Below are 18,449 nucleotides of genomic sequence, written 5' to 3'. Positions count from 1 at the left end.
CATACTGGGAAAAAACTATAGCTCAAGAACAACGAGCGAGTTCCAGTTTGTAACCAGTGACAAACTTATTGCGGGAACATATCTTATAAACTTATGAGAATACTTTTATACACTTTGAGAGAATTTTCAAGTTTCTCGTTAGGCTTAAGTGTCTTATTACCAACGGAATCAAATATAGAAGTATGCCAATTACTGCAGACGTGAAATAGGTCTATAATTGACTCGAAGACGTAAGACGGTGCTGATGAAACTATAAGGAATGATTTCCATATTGGCAAAGGACAGTATAAGAAGAGCGACTGTCGCTAAGACTAAATACATAAAAATGACGATGAAAAAATTGGCTTTTAATAATTTATTAAATTACGAAATCTATTGCAATAGCGCATTTTTCTCCTTTTAAGAATTTTTTATTAAATATTCGCGGTTTGAATCATAAATATATATTTTTTTTTAATTTATAAGCGTTACAAGTTTAGGACTGATTTACCTGCTATTGGAATTTCAAGGTCTTATAAAAGTAATTTTGAAAAATTTAAAGGTGTATATTTTACATTTATTAAGGCTATAATCTAAAACATAATCCGCACTCAGAAAATAATTCCCGCGCGTATTAAGAAACGTGACTTATAGACGCGCCTATAACATATTGGTAAAACTATACGCATTTTATTTGGAAATCGCGGTTGAATATTTCAAATATTTCCTTCTTGAGGTATTATTACTACAATGCTAAGAACTCGGCTTCAAAACGTCCTTAACAATGACCACCGTCATAGAGAACACGAACTCGCTGTAAAGCTATAGTTTAAGCAAATAAAATAAATAACCTTCTTTAAGAGTAAACAAACATACATGTATAGTAAGCTCGATTGTCTATAGTGCACCTATCTTGTCAATTAATTTTTAGCTAGAGAAAGGCGTTAAAAGTTCTTTAAAAATGAAACGAATTATTTAACAAACGCCATTGCTTAATTAGAATAAAATATAAATATATCGAGGAAAACATTCCTATTTATGCAAATTTCAATATTAATATGCTCTCAAACTATGTGCTAATAGTAGTACATGATATATAGAAGATTCGCGTTATATTCCATTCCTAGTTGAAGCTGTTAACTACTTGTTGCGATGTCTCCCGAAGAGTACACCGGGTATCCTCACTACGCCTTCGTCCAAGAGTTCGAAACAAGAACTAGTAAAGAATGGGCAGTTTCATGGTTCAAGAACTATTGGCACTACAGTCTTTACATTGCCATGATCTACTTGATCTTCGTATTCGCTTTGCAAGAGTACATGAAAAACAGACCTCCGGCTAAAATTCAAAAAGCGGTCATGACGTGGAATACTTCGTTGGCAATTTTCAGTATCTGCGGAATGTTAAGAACGGTACCCGAGCTATCTTACGTCGTGTGGAATTACGGGATGGAAGTTTCAGTGTGTAACTCAAACGCCAACAATGTTAGCGTATTTTGGGCTATGGCTTTCGGTTTGTCGAAAGTACCCGAACTTTTGGACACCATTTTTCTCGTTTTGAAGAAACAAAAACTGACTGTACTCCATTTGACTCATCACGTTCTAACTATGACGCTTTTCTGGGCGTACGCCCAAACCGCTCCGGGAGCCGTTCGTTGGATTGGTGCGTTGAATTTAACGGTGCACTCTTTCATGTACTCGTATTTCGCGTTGAAAACAGCTAAATTCAATATTCCGATTAAATTTTCCATGATTTTGACGACGGCTCAAATTGCGCAATTTGTTGTCGGCGTTTTTGTCGCTTATTACGCTTTAAAAGCAAATTTGCAAGGACACGAATGTACTACCGGACTTTTAGAAACTGTAGTTGGCTTGACATTCGGATTATATTTACTGTTCATGTTTCTTAATTTTTTTATACACCGGTATAGAATTGATTCCACTAAAAAGGAACGTTGAAATACTATGTTGAACGAAAATTTAATTGAAATCAAGTCCCTTTAGGACGACCCAACAATTTGACAATTTTTCAACTTCTTGAATTATAATTGTTAAACTTTGAAGTTAATTTCTAATAAATATTTAACCGGCACGCTTATCTAATGGACTGTTTATTAAAAACGGAATACCATCTAGAACGTATCCCTCCATGAAAACAGTCAAGAAAATCAAACGAGCAAGTTACGCTTAACAAGCGACTTGCGCATCTTCAAAAATTGTCGCGCGAGTCTACAGTATATACGTCTTTTCCCCCGTCCGCATTGTCTGTGAACACGATGTCCCAAAGATGGGAGACCTTCGTACAAGTGTTCTCTCACTGACAACTAGCACGTAATGTACGTATATAATGTACTAGGCCTATAGGGTCTACTTTTCTTTGTCTTCTACACCTTCTCTTCTTAATACCGGCGGCTCCTTGAGCGCACTGACAAGGTAAGATGGTAAAAGCCGTATTAAACCGCGTGGCTGAGCCGCTGACCTCTTTTTCGTAGCTATAGAGCCGAGTGTATCGATTTTTTGACGATCTTCCTAGCCCGAAGAAGCTAGGTAAAAAAATTCTACGTGGATACGCTTTTGTATCCTTGGGAAATCTAAGGTGTTTCGGGTCTATTGAGTTGAGACTAAAAATATTTTTATCAGTTTGTCTTATTATTATGTTTTTCCTTTTGTGATAAATTAAGCCTATTATGTTAAGTGTGAAGTATTTTCACGGTCAACTTGTAAAATATATATGCTTAGGGTCGGTCGTGGGCTACACAGTAAAAAGTGCAAGTGATTGTTGTCAGCAGTAAATTATCGAATAGAACTTATCGGGCAAAATTAGCGTTGGAAATTTAAAAAATATCGACTGGAATCTTGCCACCCTATTGTATAAGACATTAATTAAGTTAAAACTGAACTGAACTACGGATATTATATCAAAAGAATGAGGATGAAGTCACTTTTATATTTATATATATTTTTTTCTCTAAAGTGAATTTAAAGTTCCCAAACGCATTACATATCTAACTTTGATAGCCAACTTGTTTAGCTCTTGGATTTTTTGATCCAGGCTGCTCGACTATGTCTAAGCCCAATTTTGGCATCCGTCCGGGCGCGCTCCGGTTGAGCCGGGCTTCTAAATTCCGTATAAAAGGTTCCCAAGATTCTTCCATTACAATATTCATGCGCTGGTAAAAGGTCCTCGTAAGTAAGGCCCTTTTTTACATACGGCAAGCTTGCTCCGGAGTATTGATAAATTCTAGCAAAGGCCCTAGCTTTCAAAAAATAACGCCAAAGAGATCACGCACCAGGGTAAACTTACGCCCCCCCCCACCTCCCACTTTACTCTCATTAATTATAAATAGTGGTTTCTGTTTCTCAGAAAAACAAGGAAACGTTTTAGGTTATACTTTCATGAATAATTATAGACCGGAATGCATACAGTTAAAAGGAATAATATATATATATTAGTGGTCAATTAATAATACTAAATTTGCTTACCCCCTTTGGTGTCGCAGACCAGTAGTAACCTCTGACCTTGCGTGTATGGGCCGACAAGACCTTGGGCGATTACACCAAATTGATTTTTGATTATTGGCTCTCGAGGTGGCACTGTAATTAAAGAAGAAAAAATAATTATAATTAAAAACAATATACACTAATTAAAAAAAATGAATAATTTGTAAACTCAAACAATAACTCAAATTTCAAAGTCAATTACTAAACCAAATTTCAACCCTTTTTTATCGATAAATATAATCAATTAGTTTAGAAGATACAATTAACTAAAAGCAAATATCTCTAAGCCTTTGAAAGGCATAAAAACAAGTAGCATATGTTCACTGTAAAGATCTCATCTTTTAATTTGAACGTCTTTATATTGAGAAAGGGTTATTTCTTTTTGAGTGAAAAAAAAATCCACCAATCAGGTTTGTGTGTAGACTTATTAAGCCCTTTTAGCCTGCAAGACCCAAATTAGGCCCAGACTAATTTAGATGTTTTTCTTATAATGGCTAGCACATACAAGTCAGCTAATTAAACGCCGAATTACTCGACGCTATCCATTACAAAACTTAGCAAAAAGAAAACTGAAGAAAATTTTTAGGAAACCGTAGACTAAATAACGAATCAAAAAAAGCGCTAGATTTCGTACAAGACTCATTTTAATTAAACCTATCATAAATTTATAATAATAAGTCTAACTTATACGGAACTTTATCCATTTTGGTAGCAAAATATTTGGAATAGGGCCAATTCTTCTTGGTATATTACGTTTCATAAAGTTATGGTCTATAAAGATGGGCTTAATATGACGCGGGTCTTCACACCTTACCAACGTCGAGAAGTTTTGGGACATATGAAGACCCGAAAAATGACTATTTCACGTCGAAAACCTTTCACACCCGTATAGCATATTCGAGTGATGGTTTTTGTCATCAGAAGTATATTATTTGAAGTAAGATAAGTATCGCAATTTTCTTTGAGAAACTACACTTCAATTTTCGGTAGAGGGCAAGCCGTACGTTTCTATTTTAAATTTACTCGAGCTATTTTGCGAGGTTTCATTTAATTGTTAAAAATCGCTGTATTTTCGTTGAAGGTCAAACCAACTGAACTGAATTGACTTCAATTAAGGAGCTTCATTTGACACGTAATACCAAGAATGGAGTTCGGTTATAGAGACAGACAGGTAAGTTACGATACGACGTTGGGTGATTTTTTAGCACGAGGCTACACGTCGTTCCCGCAATGGCGAACGCCCACCTTACTCTAAGAACTTACCCCCGTTTCTCGTCACCGCTAGGGGGGGCGTCCTTCGAGGCGCTAAATAGTACGGCTAAGGTACAGGTAAGGTAAGAGCGAGGCAAATATAAGGGTTGGGTAGACCTAAATTTCCCTTCGGCGTGTCGACAGGTGTCACATTTAATTTAGGAAAGTAGCGAGGGAGAGAGTACGGCGTTGATGTTCCCGTGACCGACGCGCCCCCTATCTCCCCCCACCACCACCACCTCTGCGTCTCCCAGCATCACACCACTGGGAATCAAATTACGACCCCAAGCCAGCCAGCCAAAGACCGCCACAACTATCGCATGACGAACCCATCCTCTACTTATATACTAACTCAACATCTTCCTTTTTTTCAGGGCTTTTTAACCCTTTGTTACGTTAAGGTGTTACGGTTTATTGGGATAATCGTTCAAGAGGGGTTTAAAGTTGTTTTTAGCAGAGCAAGGCATGGTAAAGTTTAAAAACACGTCATCAGGCGACGTTTGGTGATGTGATTTACGTTGCCGACATTTTACAGCTAGATCGCAGTGAAACTGAACTAAATTTACCAGCACCAGGTGTAGCGCTACAAAATCTATTATTATGTTAATCTCCAAAAAGAAAATTAAATTAATTTCTAACGGCATTCCCAAATCAATGCCTCAAAAAAATCTATTTTCGTTGGAGAAAAAAAAAGATTTCATTTCTAGGGTTTCTAAATTGTCCCGCTTCGCTTGTTCCGTTTTGCACAGTTCTTTTCTTAATGTCTGGGGTTTCTTCTATACGGTTAAGGTAAAGCTAGAAAATTAGGTTCTAGTTAGTGAATGTTAGGAAGGAAAAACGGTAAGCGCCTTGAGGAATTAATCCAAAGACATGATGCAGTCCATACTCTTTGTTCACACCGCGGAAGAAAAGAAAGAGAAAAAAAAAATCCTTCTAAACAAACTTTCTCAATTTGTGGAGAAGCAATACACCTAACACCTTTTTTTACCCTGCAACCATAAGTAACATTATAAAAATAAGTAATACATTATAAGGATGCTAAAATCTTAAATATCTAGATATTTTGAGTGACACATTCATTAAGGGGTATGTTTTATACTTAATATTGTTACTTTACTTATATTACGACTACTTATATTATGAAGGAAGTTTTCCTTTGGAAAATTTAGCGTAAAAACGCGCAGTGTGGATTCTTTCGACGGAAGAAAAAACGTCGTCAACTCCCCAAGCTACTAAATTAAATTACACTCAAGAGCAAAAACACTAATTTTCAGAAAACCTATATTGCAATTTTTTCTTTTTCTTTTCTTCTTTAATTTGGGCAGCGAAAAGAAACGCTGTCTAGAAGATTGATCGAACAATTTAGTTTTTACTTCTTATAATATAACTTTTAAAAATCTTAAGGGGCTTGCAATTATTTAAATTGTGATGTTTTTACATTCTAGTACATGTAGTGTATGGCTATAGAATTTTCCATTTTTATTATATTTTCATAGAGGTTAAATTCGAGCTATTGACCAACCCCTCCCCATTCCTAAGTCATAACAGATCATTAATTACTGTTATAGATATAAAAACATTCCCACTGTATAACCCTTCCCAAAAGATAATATATATGTATTAACACAAGTCTCGTAGCAGCCATAAGTATACGTTTCCATACAATTTCGTAGTCTGTAAATTTAATTTTGTTATCCTACTACACTACACTTGTTCTCGCATACATACTTACGTTTCTCCTTGTTATTTATGGTAATGCGTACTAAGTGTAAATTAAAAACTGTTACATTAGTAGGTTGCCCGTGTGGTGTATTGTAGCCCATTTCATCGCATTAAGGTACCTATAGCGTACTATGAACATTACTAATCTCTCTAATGGGTAGGATTGTCTAACACCCTTAAGATTGATTGCGCTGGCTGGTCTCTATTTCATTAGGTCAACATAATTTCTCTTTAACCTCAACCCCGTTTTTAGCCTGTAGGCAAAAACCGTCCACGTTTAATTAGTCAAATTCAATTAAATATTTCATTAAACAGATGATTCTACTCTAGTATATACTCAATAAGTATATGATTGAAAATATCTGCCGCAAACGTTATTAAACCGGAGTATTTCTACAATAGGGGCGTCACCTGGTGTTCAAATTTGCCATAATATAAGAGAAACCATAGCCTACTTTGATACATCTATAAGTAATCCACCTGTAATAAAAGGAATGAATCACAGTAGGTCACTTACGGTTTGAAGGAGAAACTTGAACATAGATGGCCTTGCAAGCTCTGCAGATATTATAAGCCCGGCCCAAACTCAGACCTATACTTATACGTTATGTTCATATGATGTTTCAAACGTTAAACTTCTAGATTACAACAACCTTGAGTCGTTCTTTTGGCGTTCCACGTTCCAGTTTAAAAAGTCGTTTAAGATACGTATGGGTTTAATATTTTATCAAGATAAATGCTGAGTTAGAAATGTATACCTTCCTTCTAGGAATAAGTTCATAAGATATGTTCCATAAGTATGACACTACCTTACTTCGTAGTGCTAGAGACTTCCTGAGAGCTAGTTCGAGAACCACACGCGAGGACTATGTAGACTACACTCGGTTAGTCCATCTAGTCCTATTTAATCTGTATGTACTAAGCATTTGACAGTGCTTCAGTCACCAGGCGTCGCTTTACTTCGAATCTATGACCTACCTCATTCACTTCATGAAAAGCTTCAGTTTGTAACCAGTGAAAAACTTATATTGAACATATCTTATGAACTTATGCTTCTAGAAAGGAATAAGTATTTGGTAATAAGAGGATCCATTGTCCTAAATAAGGCTTACATTTAAAAGAGGGGGGGAATAAAAAATCAATATTTTTGTACGGGCGCCTAAAAGCCAAAACTATTTAAACTCTCGCGTGTCCAAGTCACCTCTCGTTTTCAATATATATATATATTTTTTATGTCTTTTGCCTGAACTTTTGCCTTTATTTCTTTATTAAATAGCCTTTTTCGTTTCCTTCTTAAACCGATACAAAACACGTCCGATCAATATCCGTTATGATCATTTTTAAACCGTAAAACCATTTATATTTTACTTAACAATACTTATTCCGTGACCAAAGTTGTATATTTATATATGTGTATTTTAACCCTTTTGGATTCTTTACCTATTATTGTTTATCCTGACTAAATATGTTTAAACTGCGATATAAAAGTATTAACTAACAGAAAATTGCATTAAGATGTGTGCAAAGCAACAAAGGGACTTTTTTTGTATTTCCTTAATAATATAATATTCTATACGATATATACAGGGTGTTTGTGAAAGGTCCATCAATAATGAAAGGGCGTATTTATTGGGCCATTTTGAGTCGAAAATGTTCTATGACATTTTTCCGTTCGGGCCACTGTTTTCAAGTTATGATTGGAGTAATTTACGGATGACCCCTTAAATTTAATTAAGAAATTGAAAGACAGCGCTAATTTAATGAAGGGGTCATCCCTAAAATATTCAAATCATAACTCGAAAACCGTGGCTCGGACGGCAAAATGTCATAGAACATTTTCGACTCAAAATGGCCCAATAAATACGCCCTTTCATTATTGATGGACTTTTCACAAACACCCTGTATATAATAATTCATTATTATATTTGATAAAAACAACTTGTATTTAATGCCTGTCAGAAACAACCGTCTCTCACGTGATCCATTTGGTCTACGCCTATTGCTATATCTCCCTTTCCCTCGTCCACTTTTGACCGTATATTTTTTGGAGTCCCCAATGCCCACTCATTTCCAAGCTGGAACACTAGAAAAATGACACGCGAAACAAGACGCAAAGGACCATAATAATAAAAATAATAACCTTCCCAATAAACAACTATTTTAAATTAAATTACAATATTAATTTATATCTCAATTATTATCTGTCCATTAACAAATAATAGGGACTCTAGTATTCTATACCCATCATTGATTACAATTAGTCGCAACTACCAGGGTATTGTTGAGTCGAAAATGTAACTTCTTTGACCGATTTTGCCATAAGGGACACCCCCTAAAAAGTTATGATTGGAATCCATAATTAAGAATTCAGTTCCTTAGGGGGACATCCGTAAAACATTCAAATCATACTACTTCGGTCCTACAACCACCCCTTTGGGAACAGCCTGTTTAGAAAACATCATCAACCACTACTTCAACGCCGCTTAAAAAAGCACTAGTTTCAATTTTCATTTGGAAGGGGACGGGTCTAAAAACGCAATTTATTCGTATATATCGCGAATAAAAAATTGGTATCGGGATTTTTGTCGTTCCCTAATCGATCGGAAATCGTGGAAAAAGAAAAAGAGGAATAGAATAGAGCGGCCGCCGATTCAAATCTGCCTTCTAGATAATGGAGACATTTTTTGACAACGTTGCGGCCCGGACTATACGTCCCACCCCCCTTCCATACTCCCTACCTTTCCCGTTCTAAAAAGATAAATCATTCCGATTTTCCCGAATTCAACTCCCGGAGTTTTTCTAAGCTAGCCAAGTCTCCCGATTTGGGTATATTTCTATTATTTCTACCCCCTTGAAAATTTGGAATAGGGTGATCACCCATGCACTGAAAAAAACGAAAGTTAGGTACAGTATTTCTTTATACACATCAATTTTGAAAGCATTAACTCAAATTGCGCCTTTACAATTCGGCAAAGGTCGACCGAGAAACGTATAGGGTATATTGTTTTAAGTGGAGAAATGTCGTATTTCAAAATGCCATCCGTTTCGTTTCAGTAATTGAGGATATATTACTTGTTTAATCAACTATATGGGGAAGGGACTAGCTAGTAGGTCTACATATTGATTTAGCTATTAGAAGCTTATTTCGAGGTTTTAAAGTTATATCAGGAATTTTGGGGTGTAAGGATTATGGGGAAATTTGGTTTGTGATGTAAGGATTATCGGGGAAATTTGATTTGAGATGTGACAATTATCGGGGATATTTGATTTGAGATGTGACAATTATCGGGGATATTTGATTTGAATTGTGACAATTATCGGGGATATTTGATTTGAATTGTGAAAATTATCGGGGAAATTTGATTTGAGACGTGGGAATTATCGGGGAAATTTAATTTGAGATGTGGGAATTATCGGGGAAATTTAATTTGAGGTGTGAGAATTATTTCAAGATATAAATTTTTTCCGATTAAAAACTTACTGAAATACTTGAATTGAAATTACGACGTTAATACGTTTTTGCTCTGGAATTATTGCAAATTTCGCCCCATTGACAAATAGTAAAAATATTCGAACATTTCGATGGCTTTAAAGCTTTTGTAACGTAATAACTCATTCTATTTTTGCTTCGTTTCTTTCCTAACCCGAGCGAAAGATAAATCTTTCATCGATTTAGAAATTTAAATGGTTTTAAAAATGTGATTATCCGCAAAATTTTGGGCTAGCCCTTTTCTTTCTTTTCTCGTAGAGTACAATACGAGCTTACGAACGGTTAAAAAGAGGAGAAATAAGCCATATAGGAAATTAATGGTTATTTTTCTTCGTACAACTCGAGTCTGTTTTTTCTTCTATACCGTTATACCGCACTGCGCGTTTAAAAAACCATATTTTTTCGGTCTTTTTTTACGATTTGAATTGGTTTTGATAAAAAATGAGATTTTTATATTTTTAGCTGGTAAAATTATACCGGGTTGGGATCAATAGCATCTCTAATAATGTCCCTGACACGAGATAAATTTTGCTATTTTAAATAAAACATGTTAATTTCGTTATATTCCCAAAAAAAATTTAACATTAAAATCAATACATTGCCATGTAATATATATATATATATATATATATATATATATATACATTATATTATAGAAGTTTCAAATACATTTTATCTTTAAACGCAATTTCCGAAATATGTTCCGTTACTCCTCCAATATTGTCCTTAGGGAAAGGGACACGCCTGACACGACTTGACCACTATATGGATTCAGTGGATGTAGTAGAAATAAATTAAACTAAAAATATAAACCGAAATTAAAAGGGATAGTAAGTTATTGCTAATAAGAAATTAAATGGAGATATATCCCTTTAAATAAATTGTTCAAGAAGGTTGAACTTAAATACCAACGTGTCATTTGCACAACTTCCGGCAAATTTACTTCTAGTACAAAGCAATTTCGTATTTTGGGACTTTTGGCATTATCAATCATTTTCTTGATTTTGTTTTCATTGCAGTATCTTACAAAATAAAGTGGAAAACGTTACTCCTTGTTTGGGAAAACCCCCATAATCCCTTGAGAATATTCCCTTTTTATATTGAAAAGTTTCGTAATGGGGCGTACCCTCGTATAAATACTACAATACCCCAGTTAAATTGGCCGTTATCGCCATTTGGGGGGGGGGTAAAGAAAATATTGGGTTAGGTTTAGTTTAAACTTATTATTTATTAGTCGCAACAGGGACGCGTAGAAGCAACAGAGTGAATATTTGTGGTAATACGATGGGAGGAGCTTAATCCTCGGGCGTTTACTAGAGTACCCGCCCACATTTCAAATTTTCATCAGTGAGATAATGATTCCCAGTGTGGCTTCTATTTTATCCTCGTTCTTCTAAAGTAACGCGACTAAAACATGCACAGTTATTTATATTAAGAAAGATTTAAAAATTAACCTAAAATTTAGTTTTTTGAGCGTTCAATGAAACTAACCAGTCACAAACCGATCCAACGACGATGTAGTTGCTGAACGCACCAAAACATCACGTAAACAGAGCACGAAATGACGTAGAACAAGACATCTTTCAACGGCTTGAAAAGGGTAAATGTATACCAAGGGAAGTATACGTGAAAAATCTAAGCGTAGGAATTTCCATTTCTATAACTCTTTTTACATCAAATTTATGACGTTGTGTTTACAGAAAGTCATAAATAGGTTTAGGGAGTCAGCGTGGGATCAGAAAGAAAGTGGGGGGAGGGGGATGGAAGGGTGAGAAAAGGCGGGAAAATAAAAGGCAGGCCCCCCCCCAACGTTCGTACACGTCTCTATAGCGCGGTACTAAGTCGAATTCCATACCCGATTTAAAATGCACCCCGACAACTTAGCCGAGGCGAAATATTGGGCGCGCTTTATGCAAATCATCACGCCTCTACGCAACCCCCCCCTTCCTCCTCCTACTCAACATCATATTCCCAAAACCCCAAAAGTCAGAATGAAAAACAAGAGAAAGTAACCGATACACTGGCCCCCAAAAACACAAACCGAATATTTCACCAAAAATTAGCAACGTATCAAAGGTAAATAAAAATAACAGAAAGTAATCTCTAATTGAAGTGGATAACGGGTTAAATCTACGACGGCCAATCACAGACCTCGCGCAGCATTACGTCATGATCCAGTTATCAAAGGCCTAAAGCGTAGGCTACAGATAGTAAAACTTATTCACACGTATCTTCTTTAATATTGTAGATAGATACGTGGTTCCAATTTGAAATAGTTGCAATTTTATATAATCTTTCGAATAATACTAAAGATAAATTTACCTTGGTCCTTTAAACAGCAAGAAAAACAATTATCTAACCTATATTCGAAAATATTAAAATATTCATTAACCCTTTATAATTTATAAAGACTTCACAATATCAAACGTTTCCGAGCATTTATCAGAAATTCAAGCTGGCAGTGCATGCAGAGTCCCTTCAAAATTCATATTTTCTTCTTTTTCCCGTAATCTCTAGGATTCACTTCAGATTACTCCTATTTTGGGGAGAAATTCAATGATTCTTGACGGCGCGGTTTTGTAGCCCCAGGCAAAATTCGACTCTGTATACCTTTGCACGCTCTCGAACGCGCGCGATTCACCTGTTTTCTCAACACTTTACTACATACATTTATACATATCTCTATCTCTCTTCTACAAACACAGATTTGGTCGAGTGGTTTGCGACGAGAAGAAATAAAAAAATATTTCCTCAAAGTTTACCATCGCTTTCACAAATATTCATATTTTTCCTTCAAAAAGTGAATTTGGGAAAAATATTACGGGCTTGCTTTTGAAACGTGCCCAACTCTAGTCAAGCACTATTTTAGTAACAAATATAAGAATTTTAAATTTGTTTATTGTAGCTTATATAAGGTCACTAATTGAAGAATACTAAATACTTAATGCAGCGTAAAGAATATTTGATAAATGCGGTTTTGACAAATTTAAAGGTGCCGTTCACATTGCGCGTGTTCAATTGAATTCAAGTGCAGTTGGCGAGAAAATCGAAAAAATTAAATTTACAAAGCAAGATTAAAAAATATAACTAATTCTAGCGGATCCCCAGCTGATTGTCAGATGATGCAATATTAAAAGTACGACGCTAATTGGTTGACCACGAAGTTAGAGAATGCGTCGAAAACATCATACTAGACATAACTACTTGAGGCATCTTGACCACTACATAATTTTCCAAAGAGTAAACACAGTTTTTCTGTTTAAATTTTAGAGAAAACGAAGTTTAAATTTAACAAACTTTCAACAACTTTCTCTCACCTATTCCGAGAAAAATAATTTACCTAAAGTTTTAACCTCAAATCCAACCAATAGAATTCAAGAAAGAATAAAAAAATACACCAACAACTAATTTGGTACAGTTTCCACGTGTTAAGTTACGATCCTTTTTATTTTCCTTATTTCCAAGAACTTTAGAAGATGCAGGAGGCTTAATTTGCATACCGAACCGCAATATTAGGGAAACCCAAATTTTTTTTCGAGGGAGAAAATGAAGGGGGGGGGGAATATACGAAATAAAACGTTTTAGCCCACAGCATATTGGTACCAGAACAAATATTGCGCTGTTTTCAGGGGCCGTAATAATAAAACTTACCGTTCTGATTAAAATTCAGAACCATTAACTTGAACCGAACCAACTTAAACACGATCAAAAAAATTAACCCACCGAACCAAAAATAAAAAAAAAATAATCAAAACAAAAGTAGTTTAATTCCGAAAATTTGCAATATTACTTTGCATCGAGTACGTGTATTTTTTAATCAAGGGATAGCGTGTTCTCTACTGAAAACTGATTCGGAGTGAAAATGTAACCTTACGCGTTATTACTCGAATTCAGTTGTAGACTTTTTCTACCAGGTAATAAATAGGGTTAAAATTAAATATTTTAGAAACTGTGGTATAGAGAAAGGCGTAACGCTCTCCTAACTCTCACGTTTCGTCGAAAAGGTCTATTCCTTTCGAAGCAACGCGATCAGATCCAATCTCTTATACGTACTTTATACATATATACCGAAAGTAAAAATAATAATAAAAACTGGGTATTGTGAAACTCGATCCACGCGGAAACGTTGAATACGGTGGAAGCTGAGAAACATTCTAATCTACTTCCCCTTTCTGCAAAGGTTAGGTTTAATTCGCTTTATACGAGTGGACAAATATGGGAACCGGAACGTATTTCTCAAGATGCGAAGCGATGCTATACTAAAAAAGGAGCGATGTACAATGTATAAATGTACAGCAAGTTCGCCTTCGAATAAAAGAAAAATATTCAATGCTCTTTTTTTTCTTCTCTTCTCTCCTCTGATTCTTTTTCTCATGGGTGTAAGCCAGCTTCCAACTTAGAAGCGATGCCCAACCAAATTCCAGACTATAATCTTACGCCTAACAAGGTGAGCAAAGCAATTGAAAGCCCCTTGAGGGGAATTTAGACTCAACCCTCTCGAAAATTGAAATCTGGTTTCATTAACATATTAAATTAATTTGTGTTAAAAATGCCTTTAAAAGGGTTCATAAAACTTTTGGAAAAACGATTTCCCTGACATTTCCAGGGCTTTTCCCCCATTTATTCCTCTCAAATTCCCCTGAATTTTACTAAACAATATAAACTTCCCCGAGTTTTCCCTGAACTTTTAGTCAACAATTTATTTCCCTGATATATCCGGCTTTCCCAAGTTTGTATGAACCCTGTTTTAATTAACACGGATGAAGTTCTCATTAAAATTTAACCAACCATCTCTTAATCCTGAAACTATTATTATATTATTAAATTAGATGTAATATATTTTAATTACATACACAAATGCAAATAGAAATAAAGTAAAATTGAGAATCAGCAACCTACATTATCTTTTGTACCTCTCTAAAAGACGAAAATAACCAATTCGCATTATTCCAGCCACCCATAAGAAGTCGAGCAAATAAACCTCAAACACTTAAACTTTCCCAGGGTTTAAAAATACCGTAACAGCCTAGCTATGGTCTACTTAAAATGAAAATACAGCAGATCCAAGAGTTTCCGGAAGCTGGAAGAGAAGGGGGGAGAAAGCGGGGATAGTTGCGGGGTACAAACTTCTTTTAATATTCGAGTTATTTCTTTTTGTTCAGGAAATGCTAATGCGGCTTCCACCGCTATCCCAAAAGTTTTTATTTTTTTTTCTCCTTTTCTTTAAGCCTAGGTCTTTGCCTAAGAAACGTGTTTCATTCCGCCTTGTATTGTCTCGAGTTTTTATGGATTGTTCATAAAACCAAGCTGAATTAAAGAGAGTTAAGGGGGTGAGAACAAAGCGGCACTGAAATCCTTAGAAATTCGAATACCACGCCTTTAACCGTATTAAACTTCGTAAAATGGACAGACAACAAAAATATATTCGCGTTCACGAAGCAAGATTGAATAAAGGATATATGGGGGAAATAGGAAACTAGTATTAACCAAATTACTTTAAACTCTATTCAGTATTACAACATGGACAGACACAATCTTAGGAGTTTCTATAGAGCTCGAGCTCCCTGGTCGATATTTGAAACAAAACAACTAACGACATTCCTTTCAGTCTTGGAATGATAATAATTGACGTATAGTAATGCAGGCATTTGTAACCATTCCAAGATTGATTTTCTTTTAAGTACATGATATTTATGCAAAGTTTGTCGTCTTTCAATAAAACAAAATCGTACCTAACGTCAAATAAAAACCATAGATTGCCAAATAATTTAGTGTTACTAGGTCTACAATATACAGAGGCATACTTACGGTTGGTACTTTACTTTTACATACTTATATTAAGTAATAAAACACTATAGCATAAATTTAATAAATTGTTTCTTTCTAAGCCTTGGTCAGTTAAAACACCTACTAACCTATTTTCCACCAAATAGGAATGTACTACTAGGCCTACGCTTTACTTCTACACGTGGAATAGGCTGCCCTACTCCTAAAGTGGAATAAAAGGGCTTGAAAAGCGCCTGGGGAAGCTCATCGTAAATGTCATTTGAGAGGAAACCCAAAACTATCTGATAAGAGAATCACAAAGCTCCTGGAAACGTAAAAAGGAACATTTTTGGCATTTATGGGATGTCCGAGTTTATACAAGAGTATCTCCCACTCTTAACAACAACATAAAAAAGTAGGAAAGTATATTAGGGAAGCCTGGATTCAACCTCGTGTATTTCCTACGGGTGTCAACCTTTAGAAATATTTTGGCCCGCTGCACTTCAGTTCTGAGAGATATTTTTCGGTATTTTTCAGTATTTTTTATTAATTTTCGCCACTTCTTTGTTCCTATTCATTTAGTCGAAAATTTAAAAATAGGGGTCTAAACCTCTCGGGGGTGATTTGGGGCTTTTCTTGGCCCCAGTATTCCTTCAGGGATATTTCAGGTAAATTTACCTGAAAAGAAATTGCGCTTCAACAACAAACTATAGTCAATTAGGCTCTTGGGAAATAAATATTCAACAAATAATAAGAATATTTTCAAAGGATCAAGTGACATTTATCACTTCGCTTATAGGCCATAGTATGGCTCAATCTGTCTGTCTGATACTCTGATTGCAACGATTCGAGAGCATTTTCCGCCCAACATAAGATTCGTTTAAATAGCGTTAAATATAAATTAACAAAGTTATCATTGACATGAATCGGTAAATGCAAGGACAATTAAGCGAGGAGTTGAAATAGGGCGGACGTCATAAAATTAAAAAGCCATTTAAAAATTCGAGAATTAATAACTTTTCCTCGACACATTCCAATGTGCTAACGGACTATATACGAAACTGATAATTTATTTCCCAGGTGTTTTGCTAGCGTGTTTTAGCTTCAACCATTTTATTTTTGTAAAGCGTCAAAGGTGTAAATTAGGTGTGTGTTTATAGATCCAGGGTGTATACTAAAAAAGAGTTTTCAATTGATTTTATGGACTCTTTTTCCCCCTTCTCTTTGCCTTTTCCGTTCGACATCAAAGCTTTGGGATCTTGGGGAGCGATTTTTATATCTGAAACTCATTGAAAGCTACTTTGAATAGATAAAAATGCCTTTTAGATTCTTTGATCCCTAGACGAGAGAGGTTAGGTTAGGCCTTGGTTCCTCTTCTTGTCGAATATTCATTCGACGAGATAGAGCAGCTCGTTCGATACTCGAACTTAAGTGGCTTCGTTCCGTAAGAGGTTAGTCAGCGCTTCTCGGATCGTATCTAGCGTGGTTTAGATCACGGGAATTTGTTTGCAAACAATTTGTTTACAATATTTAATATATTTGTGATAATCGGTTGGGACCGTTCTTATTATCTAACGAAGTTAATTTATTCACAGAAGGAGTATGCAATTACTCTATCAATTATTAAAGCGCTTGTAATTAAGTATCTGACATATAATTATCATTTTTAATTATTTAAAAAAGTAACTTCCGAGTGCCGAACCTCCAGGGGTAAAACTACTAATGTATTTCCTATGAGCCCCTGTAAAACTCCAACCCGCAATACACCGATGTACGATACAAATTTCTTTTTTTTATAAAATTCGTATCTTCATTAATTTTTCAAATTAAAATATATTTTTGAAAAGGTTGTAATATAAGATCTACTAACCCCTTTTCCACTAAATCTACAAAAAAGCCGCAAAGAAACAGGTCAAACAACTACCTCAAAGGAAAACAAATAAAATGAAAAACATTTTGACCTACTTGCCAAACAAAAAAGGTCTAAAAAACACCCCTTAACCATAGGACATCGTCAAAAATGGCTTGTTTCTTGTCTATTAAAGCTTGTCCGTTACAAAGATTTATTTTATAACCGTTCAACTCGAAAGATTCAATAAAGGAGAATCTGTAAATATTCTTGAAGTCAAATCAACTTTATTATTACGTAAGATCCGACTTCATTAATCTTTAGGTAAGTGGACGGAAAAGAAATCGTGGGCCTTTTTTTCTCGCGCGCGCGCGCTCACGAGCTAGATCATCTTATACCTTAATATATTCCGAGAAAGGGGGAGGGGTAAGGGAAGGGGGTAGAAAGGCGGAAATGGGATGCTGCAACTCGAGTCTCCATCATCCGTCGCCCAAAAACCTCCAGGATGATTAAAGAACGTTGGGGAAAGGAAAAAAGAAAGCTGGCAAGGCTTAGTAACGACCGAGTTGTATCGTACGAGCTGACGCCATTTCGAGAAAAACTCAACAAGAGTAATACGCCCTAGAACCAGGATATAATATTCATAGACATCGGAATCGTATTAAAATCTTTTTCCCATCTATAATATTTAAAGACGCGTTCTTCCTTTTTATCACGAATGACCTCATTCACTGGTCACGTGACTTCCTAAGAAGTTATAAAGCGTGCTGAATTTTTAAATTGAAAAATAAAGGTTTAACAAAATTTCAAAAACCAATATTAAATAATTCAAACTAATTTTAATGGATTTTTTCTTTTAAATATCTATGTCAGACATCTTTCTTTTCCCTGGGG

At 35.4% G+C, this 18,449-nt stretch overlaps 1 protein-coding gene across 3 annotated transcripts in view; it reads right to left on the bottom strand.

The window, feature by feature from the left end:
* Nucleotides 1-18,449, bottom strand: part of LOC149705056 (neural cell adhesion molecule 2-like) — a 160,554-nt gene that overhangs the window by 32,009 nt on the left and 110,096 nt on the right. For all 3 annotated transcript variants that reach the window (XM_089865227.1, XM_089865226.1, XM_089865225.1), the window contains one exon: nt 3,460-3,570. In XM_089865227.1, the coding sequence (XP_089721353.1) occupies nt 3,460-3,570 (111 nt within the window). The remainder of the gene's footprint in view (nt 1-3,459; nt 3,571-18,449) is intronic.

The sequence above is a fragment of the Phalangium opilio genome, unplaced genomic scaffold (genome assembly GCF_054372755.1).
Source record: "Phalangium opilio isolate 3A_F unplaced genomic scaffold, DU_Popi_V2 ptg000014l_1, whole genome shotgun sequence".
Lineage (NCBI taxonomy): Eukaryota > Metazoa > Arthropoda > Arachnida > Opiliones > Phalangiidae > Phalangium > Phalangium opilio.
This window is presented reverse-complemented; position numbering and strand designations above follow the sequence as displayed.